This window comes from Bos grunniens, chromosome 19 (genome assembly GCF_055505025.1).
Source record: "Bos grunniens cultivar Pamir isolate PY7600 chromosome 19, Bosgru_T2T1.0, whole genome shotgun sequence".
Classification (NCBI taxonomy): Eukaryota; Metazoa; Chordata; class Mammalia; order Artiodactyla; family Bovidae; genus Bos; species Bos grunniens.
The window spans coordinates 58,298,037-58,314,674 of record NC_141183.1 but is presented as its reverse complement, the minus strand read 5'-3'; the positions used below and the strand labels follow the sequence as shown (position 1 = coordinate 58,314,674).

The 16,638-nt window shown below is 39.2% G+C and overlaps 1 protein-coding gene and 1 pseudogene across 11 annotated transcripts in view; one reads left to right on the top strand and one right to left on the bottom strand.

Annotated features, from left to right (window-relative positions):
- The window catches only part of STXBP4 (syntaxin binding protein 4), a 232,909-nt gene that overhangs the window by 123,477 nt on the left and 92,794 nt on the right, over positions 1-16,638 (top strand). For all 11 annotated transcript variants that reach the window (XR_015148388.1, XM_086360922.1, XM_086360925.1 and 8 more), the window contains one exon: positions 4,887-5,063. Coding sequence is in view for 10 of the 11 variants with exons in the window: in XM_086360922.1 (XP_086217048.1) it covers positions 4,887-5,063 (177 nt within the window). In the remaining variant the exon portion in view is untranslated. The remainder of the gene's footprint in view (positions 1-4,886; positions 5,064-16,638) is intronic.
- LOC147352791 (U6 spliceosomal RNA) lies at positions 13,882-13,981 on the bottom strand (annotated as a pseudogene).

Genomic DNA, 16,638 nt, shown 5'->3' with positions numbered 1-16,638 from the left:
CTCCAGCAACAGAATTAAAAGATGCTTATTGCTTGGAGGAGAAGCTATGGCAAACCTAGCCTCCATTTGAAAAAGCAGAGACATCACTTTGCCAACAAAGGTCTCTAGCCAAAGCTAGAGTTTTTCTAGTTTTTCTAGTAGTTTTTCTAGTAGTCATGTACAGATGTGAGAGTTGGAACATAAAGTAGCCTGTCAACTCATGGCACTGGAGAAGACTCGAGAGTCCCTTGGACAGCAAGGAGCAAGCAATCCTAAAGGAAATCAACATAATATTCATTGGAAGCACTGAAGCTGAAGCTCCAGTACTTTATCCACCTGATACAAAGAGCTGACTCACTGGAAAAGACCCTGATACTGGAAATGACTGAGGGCAGGAGAAGAAGCGGGTGACAGAGGATGAGATGTTTGGATGGCATCACGGACTCAATGGACATGAGTTTAGGTAAATTCCAAGAGCTGGTGATGGACAGGGATGGCATGCTGCGGTCCATGGGGTCACAAAGAGCCCGACACTGCTTAGTGACTGAACAGCAACAACAGTGCCTTACAGGGAGAAAAGTGCTGTATATGGAAACATATGGTATTTTGTCCTTTGAGCTTATGCTGCCCTTTGTCTCAACACAATCACATAGCGAAGTTCTTGTAGCCTACAAAGATTTTCATTAGTGTGAAGTATATTTTCAAAGGATTTGGTCTGATCTTCCCTGACGGTTCATTGTGAAATTCTAAGGTGGAAAATCCTGATTTAACAACCAGACAGTGTAAGTTGAAGTCATTTTCTCTGTGTCACTAAAACAATGTTATGTCAGGGATATGCCTTCATAATTTAGGATTCCCTTTTAGTGCATTTCTTTGTACTGCTTAATATTAAAATGCATAATGCTTTTGTTGATTTTTCTGATTTGCTATTACATCTTTGTTGTTCAGTTGCTAAGTTCTACCTGACTCTTTGTGACCCCTCGGACAGCAGCACGACAGGCTTCCCTGTCCTTCACCGTCTCCCAGAATTTGCTCAAACTCATGTCCTTTGAATCTATGATGCCATCCAACCATCTCATCCTCTCTCACCCTCTTCTCCTGCCCTTAGTCTTTCCCAGCATCCAGTTCTTTTCCAGTGAGTTAGCTCTTTGCATCAGGTGGCTAAAGTATTGAAGCTTCAGCTTCAGCATCAGTCCTTCCAATGAATTTTCAGAATTGATTTCTTCTAGGATTGACAGATTTGATCTCCTTGCTGTCCAAGGGACTCTCAAGAGTCTTCTCCAGCATCACAGTTCGAGTGCATCAATGCTTTGACGCTCAGCCTTCTTTATGGTCCAGCTCTCACATCTGTACATGACTACTGGAAAAACCATAGCTTTGACTATATGGTCATTTGTTGGCAAAGTGATGTCTCTGCTTTTTCATACGCTGTCTAGGTTTGTTATAGCTTTTCTTCCAAGGAACAAGCGTCTTTTAATTTTGTGGCTGTACTCACCATCCACAGTGATTTTGGAGCCAAAGAAAGTCAAACCTGTCAGTTTCCACTTTTTCCCCATTTATTTGCCATGAAGTGATGGGACCAGGTGCCAGGATCTTAAGTTTTTTGAATGCTGAGTTTTAAGCCAGCTTTTTCACTCTCCTCTTTCACATTCATCAAGAGACTCTTTAGTTCCTCTTTGCTTTCTGCCATTAGAGTGGTATCACTTGCATATTTGAGGTTGTTGATATTTCTCCCAGCAATCTTGATTCCAGCTTCTGAGTCTTTCAGCCTGGCATTTCTCATAATGTACTCTGCATATAAGTTAAGTAAGCAGGGTAACAATATACAGCCTTGACGTATTCCTTTCCCAATTTTGAGCCAGTCCATTATTCCATGTCTGGTTCTAACTGTTGCTTCTTGCCCTGCATACAGGTTTCTCAGGAGACAAGTAAGGTGGTCTGGTGTTCCCATTTCTTTAAGAATTTTCCACAGACTGTTATGATCCACACAGTCAAAGGCTTTAGTGTAGTCAGTGAAGAAGAAGTAGATGCTTGTTTGGAATTCCCTTGCTATTTTATGATCCAGCGTTTTCTAACTTTTAAACTGAATTAATCTGTACCTAACAGAGTAAATCAGTGAACTAGCTACCACATTTCGCCTGATTGGATTTCAGGCTCATGGTGAGGTACTAGGAAAATTCTGGCTCAATTATTACTGACATAGGAGGCTTTACAGTTATTAGAAAACAGCCCAGGAGGAAAAGAAAAAATGGATTTATGTGATCCTGTATTGCTAAATGTGGCACACTGCTGCTATCTTTTCTTTACTGCTTCCTCTAACAGTCGTCATTTCAATGCACTGATCTTTTAAACAGCCATTCAGTGGGAATTGGGCTAGAACTTTGCTAAGGGGTCACATTTACCAGCCTGACAGTTATACATTTACAAAAGAAATGACATGAATTTATTCAGCAGCAAAACCTCTGCATCTCTTACCACCCCACTGCATTTCACACCGTATTACCATCAGTGCACCATAATGGCTGTATAAATTCCATTCAGATTCTTCATTTAATTAACTAGCGTTCTTTGAACAAAAATAAAAGTGCTGTTTGTATAGAGGAATAAAGGCTGTATGAAGCAACTGTGAAGGAGACAAATCATCGAATTAGTTATTCTTCATTGCTGCTATGGTGAATTCTCTGCCCCTCCCTTTCTCTTCAGTGATAATATTATTTTTTTCCTAGCCTGATGGAATGGAAAATGGGGAATGGTGTAGCAGCCTCAAATGTGTTTGAGTGTGTTGTAATGGCCACATCCTGAGCTCATGCAGGGCTGGGCCCCGATGATGTTGTCATCTACAAGTGATTTGTTTTTTTAGCATATTCTGTAGCCAAGACTGTGGACTTTGTAACTAGACAGCCTGGGTTCAAATCCCAGCTCTGCCACTTACTAAGTTTGTGATTCTGAGCAAACTACTTAACTTTCCAGTTTCCTGTCTATTAAATGAGGGTAAAACTGGGCATACCTCTCACAGCACTGGGTAGATTATTTGAGGTGATCTATCCAAAACATTTAGAGCCCTGTTGACACATACTAGGCCGTTACCTCCCATTTGTGCAGTTTTTTGTGAAGTTGATCCAGTTGTGACACTGGTAACCCTTGATCGTCTGGGCTGAACTGACGGATGTGTTAGTTAGATAGGTGTCCTTTTACCGCGTCTCTGCTCAGCACTCTCCAGTCGCTTTCCCTCTGGCTGTGAGTAAAACTAAAGTCCTTACAATGGCCTACAAAGGCTCTCAAGATCTGTCACTCCATGCCAGCACCATCCCTGCCCAGAGACCTGTGAGCACTTTACCCCCATGTCCTGCACCCCCTCCTTCCTGTCCTCTCCTCCTGTCTACTTCGGCCACCCAGAGTTCCTTGCTGATCTCTCAAGATGCAGAATGCTATGGATGCACAATGCTATCTCAGTTCCTTTGCACAAACTGTTCTCTCTGCCCAGAAAGCTCCATCCCTTCTGCTGTTCTCTGATTAAAAGTCTTCTAAGTGAGCTCTTCATTGACTCTCTCTAGTTTGTCATCTCCCCAAACTAGATTATAAATATCGGGGGACAAAAGGAGGACTTTGTATTGTGTTAGGTGCTCTATCTTCAGTACCTGAGACAGAAACTGACACACAGTAAGTACTTAATAGTTATTGAATGTAAGAATGAAAAATTGACCCTTAAAATATGTCCTGTAGTAAAAATATTTCTAACCCTCCCCTAGGCTCAAACAAAAGCAAGCGTCCTGTAAAAGCTCCCAGAAAATTAAAATAGCCATAGTTGAATATTAGCCACGGCAATTGGAGCAGAAAGTTCCATTGCAGAGAAAAACAATTTCTGCATCAAGTAAAAAAAAAAAAGAAAGAAATGGTTTACATTATAGCAAGTGCAATATTAAATTATATTGGTGTCCTGGGAACTATTATTGAGCCAGCACCAAGGCACAGTTTTGAGAGTGCAAATGCTTTGGGCCACACCATCCACTTCCTAAGATGAAAAATACAGCGAGTGTATAGTTTTGGTTTTGTTTTTATCATGTAGTGGTGGAGTAAAATGGTGAGAAGAGCATTAATGTTGGAGTCAGGTAAAGCTGGGTTTAAATTTTGGCACTGGTATCTGCCCTTGCATAGGTTATGTTACCTCTCTGAGCCTCTGTTGATTATGTATAAAATGGCTTCTAGTAATGCCTTTCCCTCAGTGTTGTTCTAAATGTGGTGAGCATTGCATCCTATAGAAATGGCTGTATATTTTACTACTGAATTCTGCCTTTTGGCTTAAATCAAAATGGGGAGGTAGCTCTTAGACTGATGTCTAGGAATAAGATTTGGCTCCTGGGGCTTGGACCACTGAGAAGCCCTTAACACTATAAATCTCTCAGCAGGATCTGATGAAGCTGCAAAAACCTTCATAGAACATGAGCCCTACCACCTACTTGACTTGTAGAAGTCTGCTCTTTTTATCTTTTGAGCCAATTCTTATTCTATTTTCCATTTTCAATTTTCTTCTGCTTCTCTTATTTTCAAAATTCTCTCCTAAATGTGTGAAGTTGGAGAGTCCATACTGAAAGTTATCCAAGAAATCAAGGAAAAGTAAGGTCACGCATGACCTTAATTAAATAACATGAATATTAGTTTTCTTTTTTTTTTAATTTTATTTTTAAACTTTACATAATTGTATTAGTTTTGCCAAATATCAAAATGAATCCACCACAGGTATACATGTGTTCCCCATCCTGAACCCTCTTCAAATTGAGATGTGAATAATATAACTATATTGATTCATTTTTTGAATTATAACTTCCAGAAAGAAGAAAATAATTTGTTTAAACTGCTACTATTTTTACATTCTTTTCTTCAATGACATTATTTTTTTAAATATTTAGGAAGCCAAAGCTGTGGTCGAAGAAGCAAGAGCCCTGCGAAGTCGGCTTCATCTTGCCGAAGCTGCGCAGAGACAGGCACAGGGAATGGAAATGGATTACGAGGAAGTGATCCGTCTGTTAGAGGCTGAGATTACAGAGCTGAAGGCTCAGCTTGCTGATTATTCTGACCAAAATAAAGTAAGCAAAACAGTTCCCTTTTCTGGTTACCATGGTTTCCTTGCCGTAGCTATGTATCCTGTTTTCATTTTTTTTTTCGTCTGCACTTCTAAACTAGGTCAGTGTTTGTCTTCTGTTATTCAGTGGTAGGATGATGTGTCATGGTGGAGGTAATGTGAAGGTTATGAGCCTCCCTTTATCCAGATAGCTTTGGGATGGAAAAGTATGTGCCCCAAATTTATTTGGGTCACTGGTCAACATTGTACAACTCAAGCATTAAGTCCCATTACATTGATTTCCTCCTTTTTCCCTAAACTTGCTAATTTGTCTTTTAATTCTGTTTTACTCTTTGTTTAGAACACTTGAGGAAGTGTGAAAGTTAAATAATTTTTTGCCAAAGGCCCAAGTTAATTAAGAGAAAGAAACTTGAGTTTGAATTTAGCAGGCTTCAATTTCAGTAGCAAAATACTGAATGCTTTTCAGAAGGCAATGTGACCTTTCTTTTAATGTGAATTTTTTTTTATTATGTGATTTTGTAAAACATTATATGTACTATATTCATTGAATGGTCTTCAAAAACTGTAATAGACATATATACTTTATTTTCACTGAAATAAGGTAGAAAATTAAATAAATTGAAATAGATATTTTATAACTTCCTAGAATTTTTTTCTAACCATAATAAGTGTTTATGTCTCTAATCCAGTCATCTTTCAAGAGAACATAAAACAAATTTGAAAAACTTACATTTATTTATTTAAACATAAAAGAGTTAAATACTTTAAATATACTAAGTGGAAATGAAACTAATTTTAGAAAAGCAAGATACAGAAGAAAGTCTGAAATTTTCTTTGGTTATCTAAGAGATACGTTTTTCACATTTGCCATTTAAACGAGTTCCAAAAGAAGTCTGATGTTCCTGTCACCCATTGATAATACCATAAGGCCAAGGGGGAGCAATACTTTAGATGGCAGAAATACTAAGGAATGTTGCATATATTTATTATTCTTGACCTAGGTTTATGTTCTGAAATCAGAGATATATGCTTATTTCATGTGAGTAACTTAACATGATTCTGAAAATATTGGTGGGATTATAAAAATATTAAAAGTACTTTTTAAATAATAACTTGATTTATTTTCAGAGGGATAATCAAGTCTTTAAAAATACTTTCTTTTTAAATAATATAACATTTAAGTAATTCATATGAATTTATTCAATGTTTTAAAGCGTAGGTTATTTGCTATTCTCTATTTCAGCTCCTAGCTGAAAAACATTTTTGTCCTAAGTTTTGTGGTAATATAATTAATTCAGCTCTCTTTTTTAGCATAATGGTGTCTCATGCCATTCAGAGGAACAAAATTTTGTTAAGAGAACAAAATCCTAAACTAAGCCATTAGCCCATGTCTGAAAATAATCATTTTTTTTTTCCCAAGAGATGTTAGAGATGAACATCTCAACATTTTCCAAACCCAATACCAGTGGAGAAAAAGAAGGAAACTTTTTTTTGTTTGAGATTGCTTGAAGAGATACTCACCAAAATATTACAGAATTCAGATTCAGATATTCATTTTTAAAGCAGATTATTTTTATAACAATAAATATTTTTCTTACAAGTTTTCCCTTATATTATCATTATGTTTACTTATCTCCCTTTTTATTTATTTTTTCCTTCAGCTTAAGAAATAAAAACTTACCAATACATTTGAAGACCCACAATGTCCCTTTCCAATTTCATCCCATAAAACCACTTTCCTAGATTTAATCTTAACCATTTTCTTGATTATTTTACTACCTGTATATATATATCCCTTAGTCTTCACTGGTGGCTCAGACAATAAGGAATCCACCCACAATGCAGGAGACCTGAGTTTGATCCCTGGGTACGAAAGATTCCCAGCAGAAGAGAATGGCTACCCACTCCAGGATTCTTGCCTGGGGAATTCCATGGACAGAGGAGCCTGGTGATACAGTCCATGGGGTTACAAAGAGTTGGACATGACTGAGCACTTAAGCATGCATGCACATATCCCTTAACAATGTATTGTTGAATTTTGCCTGTTTGTCAACTTTATATGAATAGAAAACATATTACTTTTATTATTCCGACTTGTGTTTTTTTCACTCAAAATTTTGTATTTGTGATTTATTTATTTGAAGTTTATAGCTAGTTCATGTCTTTTCATTGCCTTTTTTGTATTCCATTGAGTGGATATATTACAGTATATTTGTCCATACTATATTTGATAGACAGTACAACTGTTCATTTTCTTCTTTTATGAACAGTGTTGCTAAAAAGTTTTGTATGTATATCCTACTCCACATGTGTAGCAGTTCTCTTTTGTTCATACTAGAGTGGAATTGGTAGGTTGAGTGATGATTGTATGATCAGCTTTACTAATTACAATTAGGCAATGCCAATTGTGTTTGAAAGTATTTAAACTGATCTTAACTCAGTGTTCAGTGACATCAGGTGATTAGCTTGAAATGAGCCATGTAAGATTATTTACACCACGAAATGCAGTAAACCAGGGCTTTGCCTCTTGTCCCAGATAGCCAGTTGAGCTAATATTTATGCATTTATGAGGCAATTTTGTTTCTATGTGAAATGTTTTTATTTTTGATGTTGTAAAACTCTTCTCCTGAATTTATGCTTGCCTTTGCACCCTAAAGTGAAATGAACAGCTGTTATTTTCATATAATCCAATTAATCGATCTTTTCCTTCATGTGTCTTTCTAGAAGTCCCTGCATTCTCAAAAATGTTTCTGTATTTGTCTCTAAAAGTTTTTAAAATTTGATCCTTCTTTCATGGTTTTATGTCATTGTATGAGATAGGGGTCCATTTCATTCTTTCTTTCTTTTTCTAAATGAATGATAAACTATCCCAGCCCCTTTCATTCAAAAGCCTCTTTTACTCTAAATCTTCATCTGATGACCCTGTCTAGTTCTTTTTCTTTACATGTGTGGTGGCTACATAATCCTTTGATCTTTTATCTGTATTTTTTTTTTTATGATTTTCAGGTTTTTTTTTTTTTTTAATTCTGCCTGTATTTTAGACTCAGATTATGAGTTCAGTTCAGTTCAGTTGCTCAGTCGTGTCCGACTCTTGGCGACCCCATGGACTGCAGCACGCCAGGCCTCCCTGTCCATTACCAACTCCCGGAGTCTACCCAAACCCATGTCCATCGAGTCAGTGATGCCATCCAACCATCTTATCCTCTCTTGTCCCCTTCTCCTCCTGCCCTCAATCTTTCCCAGCATCACAGTCTTTTCAAATGAGTCAGCTCTTCTCATCAGGTGGCCAAAGTATTGGAGTTTCAGCTTCGACATCAGTCCTTCCAATGAACACCCAGGACTGATCTCCTTTAGGATGCACTGGTCTCCTTGCAGTCCAAGGGACTCTCAAGAGTCTTCTCCAACACCACAGTTCAAAAGCATCAATTCTTTGGCGCTCAGCTTTCTTTATAGTCCAACTCTCATATCCATACATGACTACTGAAAAAACCATGGTCTTGACTAGATGGACCTTTGTTGGCAAAGTAACATCTCTGCTTTTTAATATGCTGTCTAGGATGGTCATAACTTTCCGTTCAAGGAGTAAGTATCTTTTAATTTCATGGCTGCAGTCACCATCTGCAGTGATTTTGGAGCCCAGAAAAATAAAGTCAGCCACTGTTTCTACTGTTTCCCCATCTATTTCCCATGAAGTTGATGGAACCAGATGCCATGATCTTAGATTTCTGAATGTTGAGCTTTAAGCCAACTTTTTCACTCTCCACTTTCACTTTCATCAAGAGGCTCTTTAGTTCTTTTTCACTTTCTGCCATAAGGGTGGTGTCATCTGCATATCTGAGGTTATTGATATTTCTCTCGGAAATCTTAATTCCACTTGTGCTTCTTCCAGCCCACCATTTCTCATGATGTACTCTGCATATAAGTTAAATAAGAAGGATGACAATATACAGTCTTGACGTACTCCTTTCCCGATTTAGAACCAGTCTGTCATTCCATTCTAACTGTTGCTTCCAGACCTGCATACAGATTTCTCAGGAGGCAGGTCAGGTGGTCTGGTATACCCATTTCTTGAAGAATTTTCCACAGTCTGTTGTGATCCACACAGTCAAAGGCTTCAATATAGTCAATAAAGCAGGAGCAGATGTTTTTCTGGAACTCGCTTGGTTTTTCGATGATCCAATGGATGTTGGCAATTTGATCTCTGGTTCCTCTGCCTCTTCTAAATCCAGCTTGAACAAATGGAAGTTCACGGTTCACGTACTGTTGAAGTCTGGCTTGGAGAATTTTGAGCATTACTTTGCTAGCGTGTGAGATGAGTGCAACTGTGTGGTAGTTTCAACATTCTTTGGCATTCCCTTTCTTTGGAATTGTAATGAAAACTGACCTTTTCCAGTCTGGTGGCCACTGCTGAGTTTTCCAAATTTGCTGGCATATTAAATGCAGCACTTTCATAGCATCATCTTTTAGGATTTGAAATAGCTCAACTGGAATTCCATCACCTCCACTACTTTTGTTCGTAGTGATGCTTCCTAAGGCCCACATGACTTCACATTCCAGGATGTCTGGCTCTAGGTAAGTGATCACACCATTGTGATTATCTGGGTTGTGAAGGTCTTTTTTGTACAGTTCTTCTGTGTATTCCTGCCACCTCTTCTGAATCTCATCTGTTTCTGTTAGGTCCATACCATTCTGTCCTTTATTGAGCCCATCTTTGCATGAAATGTTCCCTTGGTATCTCTAATTTTCTTGAAGAGATCTCTAGTCTTTCCCATTGTATTGTTTTCCTCTGTTTCTTTGCAATGATCACTGAGGAAGGCTTTCTTATCTCTCCTTGCTATTCTTTGGAACTCTGCATTCAAACGGGTATATCTTTCCTTTTCTCCTTTGCTTTTGGCTTCTCTTCTTTTCACAGCTATTTGTAAGGCCTCCTCAGACAACCATTTTGCTTTTTTGCATTTCTTTTTCTTAACATGGTCTTGAGCCCTGCCTCCTATACACTGTCATGAAACTTCATCCATAGTTCTTCAGACACCCTATCAGATATAATCCCTTGAACCTATTTCTCACTTCCATAGTATAATCGTAAAGGGTTTGATTTAGGTCACACTTGAAAGTTCTACTGGTTTTCCCTACTTTCTTCAGTTTAAGCCTGAATTTGACTAAGGGGTTCATGATCTGAGCCACAGTCGGCTCCCGGTCTTATTTTTCTGACTGTATAGAGCTTCTCCATCTTTGGCTGCAAAGAATGTAATCAATCTGATTTCGGTGTTGACCATCTGGTGATGTCCATGTGTAGAGTCTTCTTGTGTTGTTGGAAGAAGGTGTTTGCTATGACCAGTGTGTTCTCTTGGCAAAACTCTGTTAGGCCTTATATGATCTATTTATTAGACTGGCTACATCAGGTCCTAGTTGTGTCGTGCAGGACCTTCATTGCGGCGCATGCACTCTGTAGCTGTGGCACACGGGCTCAGTAGTTACGGCACAGGGGCTTCAGTAATTGCAGCATACAGGCTTTTAGTTGCGGAGCACGGGCTTACTTACTGCATAGTATATGGGATCTTAGTTCTCCAAGGGAGCAAACCTGCGCCTCCTGCATTGCAAGGCGGATTTTAACCATTGGACCACAAGGAAGTCCCTGTCCTTAATATTTTAATTTTGTCTATGGTAAACAACAGGTAATTGGATTTTTTTCCCATTTTACTAGTTTTTGACCTTTAATTGGAAAGATCTTTCCATTTACATTCTTACTCACTAATGTACTTGGCTTAATTTCTGCCCTTTTATTTTCTGCGTTTTATCTGTCCCATGTTTTCTAGTTGTTTGTCGTGTCTTACCTCCCTCTCGCCCCTTTTGTTTGGATTGGGTCAGATTTTTCCTGTGTTCCCCCACTCCCGTTTATTTTACTGCGCTGCTTTCACTTTCAGGTGGCTCAGATGGTAAAGAATCCACCTGCAATGTGGGAGACCAGGGTTCAATCCCTGGCTTGGGAAGATCCCCTGGAGAAGGGAATGGCTACCCATTCCAATATTCTGGCCTGGAGAATTCCACGGACAGAGGAGCACAGCAGGCTGCAGTCCATGGGGTCTCAAAGAGTCGGACACAACTAAGCAACTTTAATTTTCATGCTAGTTTAGAAGTTAGACACTTGTTTCTAATTGTAATGATTATCTTGTAATAGCAATGGTAGCTTTCTATTTTAACTTAAATTATAAAACTAATCACTATCAGTCTACTTCTAAATACTGTAAGAACTTTACTACAAATCCAAGTCTCTTTCTATTTAATATTTTGTAATTATTTTAGTTATTTCTTGACTTTTAACATCATAAATTAGATATTATTACAACTTCTTTTGTGCTGTCAATCTTTGTTTAGATTGACCTCCATGTTTATCATTTTCTTTTTTCAACATTCTTGCATTTCAGAACTTTTTGCTTGAATTGCTTTCTTTTTTCCTGAAGTACAGCATTTAGAAATTCATCTTTCAAAGATAGGATCTGTTGTAATGAAATTTATTTTTGTTTGTCTGGAAACATATTCATTAATTCTTGTTCTTGAAGTGTAGCATTTAGGGTGTTAAACTGGCACTGAGTTTCTTTAATGTTTTTGCTCCATGGTTGTGATATCAGATTTCAGTCTGTTATTTGTTTGCAGTGTGTTGTTTCTTTTTAGGTGATTTTATCTTAAGTGGTCACAAGTTTGACTATGGTCAGCCATGTATTGAGCTATCTTTATTTGTATGCTTGAGATTCAAGGAATGAGTTTCCTGATCTGAGTAACAGTGTCTTTCACTGTTTCTGCAAAACCTTAAGCTGTTATCCTGACCTATTTCTCTTTAATTATTTCTTGTCTCTCCTATGTAATTTATATTGGATATATGATAGATCTTCTGGTTACTTTTTCCTTACCTCTTCTCTTTTCATATTTTCCATTTTTATTTTTCTGCTCTATTATACATTTATTTACCTCTGTCTTCCAGTTCACCTGTTCTCTTTTCAACTTATCTTAAGGTGCTGGACAGCAAACACATTAACTGAGTTTCTAGTTATTACTGCCTTTTTTTAAAATGAAGGATACTTGCTTTACAATGCCATGGTGGTCTCTACCGTGCATTAGCACAAATCAGCCACAGTTGTGCATGTGTCCTTCCCTCCTAAGCCTCCTTCCCGCACCGTTCCACCCTGTGGGTCGTCACAGAGCACCGGGCTGGCTCCCTGTGCTGTACAGCCACGTCCTGCTGCTTGTCCGCGTCACACCTGACGGTGCACACGTGTCAGTGCTGCGCACTCAGCTCACACTGCCCGCTCCTTCCCCTGCTGTGTGCACCAGGCCATTCCCTGCGTCTGCCTCCATTTCTCCTCTCTAAACGTGTTCTTCAGTACCATTTTTCTAGATTCCACATGCATATGTTAATATACGATATTTGCTTTTCTTTTTGTGACTTCAAACTGTATAACAGGCTCTAGGTTCATCAACCTCACTATAGCTGACTCAAATTCATTCCTTTTTATGGCCGAGTAGTATTCCATTGTATGTGTCTATATATATGTCCATGTATTTATATATATACATACATACAACTTCTTTACCCATTTTTCTGTTGATGGACATCTACGTTGCTTCCGTGTCCTGGCTATTGTCAATAGTGCTGCAGTTAACATTGGAGTGCATGTGTTTTTGAATTGTAGTTTTCTCAGGATTTATGCTCAGTCATGGGATTGGTGGGTTGTATGGTAATTTTATTCCTAGTTTGTTAAATCTCCATACTATTCTCCATAGTGGCCATTTCAATTTAAATTCCCACCAAGAGTGTAATAGGGTTCCCTTTTCTCCACATCACTTCCAGTATTTATTATTTGTAATTTTTTTGTTGATGGCTATTCTGATTAAAAGACACTGCTTGCTCCTTGGAAGAAAAGCTATGACCAACCTAGATAGCATATTAAAAAGCAGAGACATTTGCCAACAAAGGTCTGTCCAGTCCAAGCTATGGTTTTTCCAGTAGTCATGTATGGATGTGAGAGTTGACCTATACAGAAAGCTGAGAGCCAAAGAATTGATGCTTTTGAACTGTGGTGTTGGGAGAAGACTCTTGAGAGTCCCTTGGACTGCAAGGAGATCCAACCAGTCCATCCTAAAGGAAATCAGTCCTGAATATTCACTGGAAGGAGTGATGCTGAAGCTGAAGCTCTAATACTTTGGCTACCTGATGCGAAGAGCTAAATCATTTGAAAAGACTGTGATGCTAGAAAAGATTGAGGGCAGGAGGAGAAGGGGACGACAGAGGATGAGATGGCTGGATGACATCACCGATTAGATGAACATGAGTTTGAGTAAGCGCTGGGAATTGGTGATGGACAGGGAGGCCAGGCATGCTGCGGTCCATGGGATCACAAAGAGTCGGACACCACTGAGCAACTGAACTGATGATGACTCTGATTGGTGTGAAGTGATATTTTATTTTTGTTTTGCATTTCTCTAATAATGTGCAGTGTTGAGCATCTTTTCATGTGTTTATTGGCCATCTGTATGTCTTCTTTGGAGAAGTGTCTGCTTAGGCCTCTTGTCTGTTTTTTGATTGATTGTTTATTTTTCTGATATTGAGCTATATGAGCTACTTATGTATTTTGGAGATTAATCCTATGTCAGTAGCTTTGTTTGCAATTATTTTCTCCCATTCTGAGGCTTGTCTTTTAATCTTGTTTATTATTTCCTTTGCTATGCAAAAGCTTTTTAAGTTTAATTAGGTCCCATTTGTTTTATTTCCATTACTCTAGGAGGTGAGTCAAAGAGGATCTTGCTGTGATTTATATCCAAGAGTGAAAAATATGAAATGCTTCATAAATTTGTGTATCATTCTTGTGCAGGGGCCATGCTAATCTCTGTATCGTTCCAATTTTAGTATATGTGCTAAGTAAGCACTGCATTTTTATTTCTAAGTTTGATTTTTTTACTTCATCTGGATCTATTTAGATAGTATCTTGTCTCTTTATTATGCATTAAATTCTTTCTTAGTTTTTAAAGCATATTGAACATTAGTTCAGTCCAGTCGCTCAGTCGCGTCTGATTCTTTGTGACCCCATGAACTGCAGCACACCAGGCCTCCCTGTCCATCACCAACTCCCAGAGTTTACCCAAACTCATGTCCATTGAGTCGGTGATGCCATCCAACCATCTCATCCTCTGTCGTCCCCTTCTCTTCCTGCCTTCAGTCTTTCCCAACATCAGGGTCTTTTCAAATGAGTCAGCTCTTCGCATCAGGTGGACAAAAATATTGGAGTTTCAGCTTTAGTATCAGTCCTTCCAATGAACATCCAGGATTGATTTCCATTAGGATGGACTGGTTGGATCTCCTTGCTGTCCAAGGGACTCTCAAGAGTCTTCTCCAACACCACAGTTCAAAAGCATCAATTCTTCTGTGCTCAGCTTTCTTTATAGTCCAACTCTAACTATATTCTGTATTCAGTCACTTCAGTATCTCCAATCTCTGTAGGTCTGATCCTATAATTTGTGTCCTTCAGCTGACTTTTTATCCATAGTAGCTTATTTACTGAGGCCATCATCTTTTGATACATTAAATGTAGGAATTCTTTGATATCTGAATTTAGAAATTAACCCACTAAAGAAAGTTTGTGTTTGCTTTTACCAGTCAGGTAAAATTTAAACTAAATTTTCAGCTTATGAATGTACAGATCACATAAGTAATATAAATCCTGATCTCTAACCTGCATGAGTGGTGCACTGGGGTCTACCATTCACCAGAGCCAAAATCAAGAGGTTTGTTTCTCCCTAATTTACCCATTAAAGTTCTCCTGTTTGTGCCTGATGAAACCCCAAACTAGAGGCCACCAAGAATCAGCAAATACCCTGAGATAAAGTTGTGCTCCACTGTACTCTCACTTCAGTGGGTTCAGGCAGCAATGCTGTTGCACGTCTTCATGAAATTCCTTTACTGTTCACGGCATTCTTTTACTTCTCCGCCAGCTCAGCTTCAAATTGGGTCATGCTACATTAAATATGTATGTGTATCTTCAGCATGTTGGATTATGCCACACTAACAGGGGTTTCTGTCAGCATCTGGTAAGCCATGTTGTCCAAAAAAGCCACCATAAGCTAACTAAAATGTGTTTTACTGTAACAATCAATAGAGTTATATGTGTGTGCTCAGTCACAGTCCAACTCTTTGCAGCCCCATGGAGTGTGGCCTGCCGTGGTCCTCTGTCCATGAATTTTCCAGGCAAGAATACTGGAGTGGGTTGCCATTCCCTACTCCAGGGGATCTTCCAACCCAGGGATCAAACCCACATCCCTTGTACCTCTTGTACTGGCAGGCAGATTCCTTACCCCTAGCCCCACATGGAAAGCCACTTTAGGGTTCAGTTCAGTTCAGTTCAGTCACTCAGTCGTGTCCGACTCTTTGCGACCCCATGAATTGCAGCTCGCCAGGCCTCCCTGTTCATCACCAACTCCCGAAGTTCACTGAGACTCACGTCCATCGAGTCAGTGATGCCATCCAGCCATCTCATCCTCTGTCGGCCCCTTCTCCTCTTGCCCCCAATCCCTCCCAGCATCAGTGTCTTTTCCAATGAGTCAACTCTTCGCATGAGGTGGCCAAAGTACTGGAGTTTCAGCTTTAGCATCATTCCTTCCAAAGAAATCCCAGGGCTGATCTCCTTCAGAATGGACTGCTTGGATCTCCTTGCAGTCCAAGGGACTCTCAAGAGTCTTCTCCAACACCACAGTTCAAAAGCATCAATTCTTCGGTGCTCAGCCTTCTTCACAGTCCAACTCTCACATCTATACATGGCCACAGGAAAAACCACAGCCTTGACTAGACGAACCTTTGTTGGCAAAGTAATGTCTCTGCTTTTGAATATGCTATCTAGGTTGGTCATAACTTTCCTTCCAAGGAGTAAGCATCTTTTACTTTCATGGCTGCAGTCACCATCTGCAGTGATTTTGGAGCCCAAAAAAATAAAGTCTGACACTGTTTCACCTGTTTCCCCATCTATTTCCTATGAAGTGATGGGACCAGATGCCATGGTCTTCGTTTTTTGAATGTTGAGCTTTAAGCCAACTTTTTCCACTCTCCACTTTCACTTTCATCAAGAGGCTTTTTAGTTCCTCTTCACTTTCTGCCATACGGGTGGTGTCATCTGCATATCTGAGGTTATTGATATTTCTCCCGGCAATCTTGATTCCAGCTTGTGCTTCCTCCAACCCAGCGTTTCTCATGATGTACTCTGCATAGAAGTTAAATAAGCAGGGTGACAATCTACAGCCTTGACATACTCCTTTTCCTATTTGGAACCAGTCTGTTGTTCCATGTCCAGTTCTAACTGTTGCTTCCTGACCTGCATACATAGCTCTATTCCTAAGATGTGGTCTTACTGTGGTCTCAATTGAGGATCCAGGGTGTTCAGATAAGCTTCTCTTCTCTAATTGGTCAAACACCAATGACTTACAGCCAAATGTAAACTTCAGAACCTCTGTTTAGCTTACATTCCACCATAGTGGACCAGCCTTTTAATGCCTGGCTGTGCATATGCATAGCTTAGAATCCTGCTAAAGACCAAGAG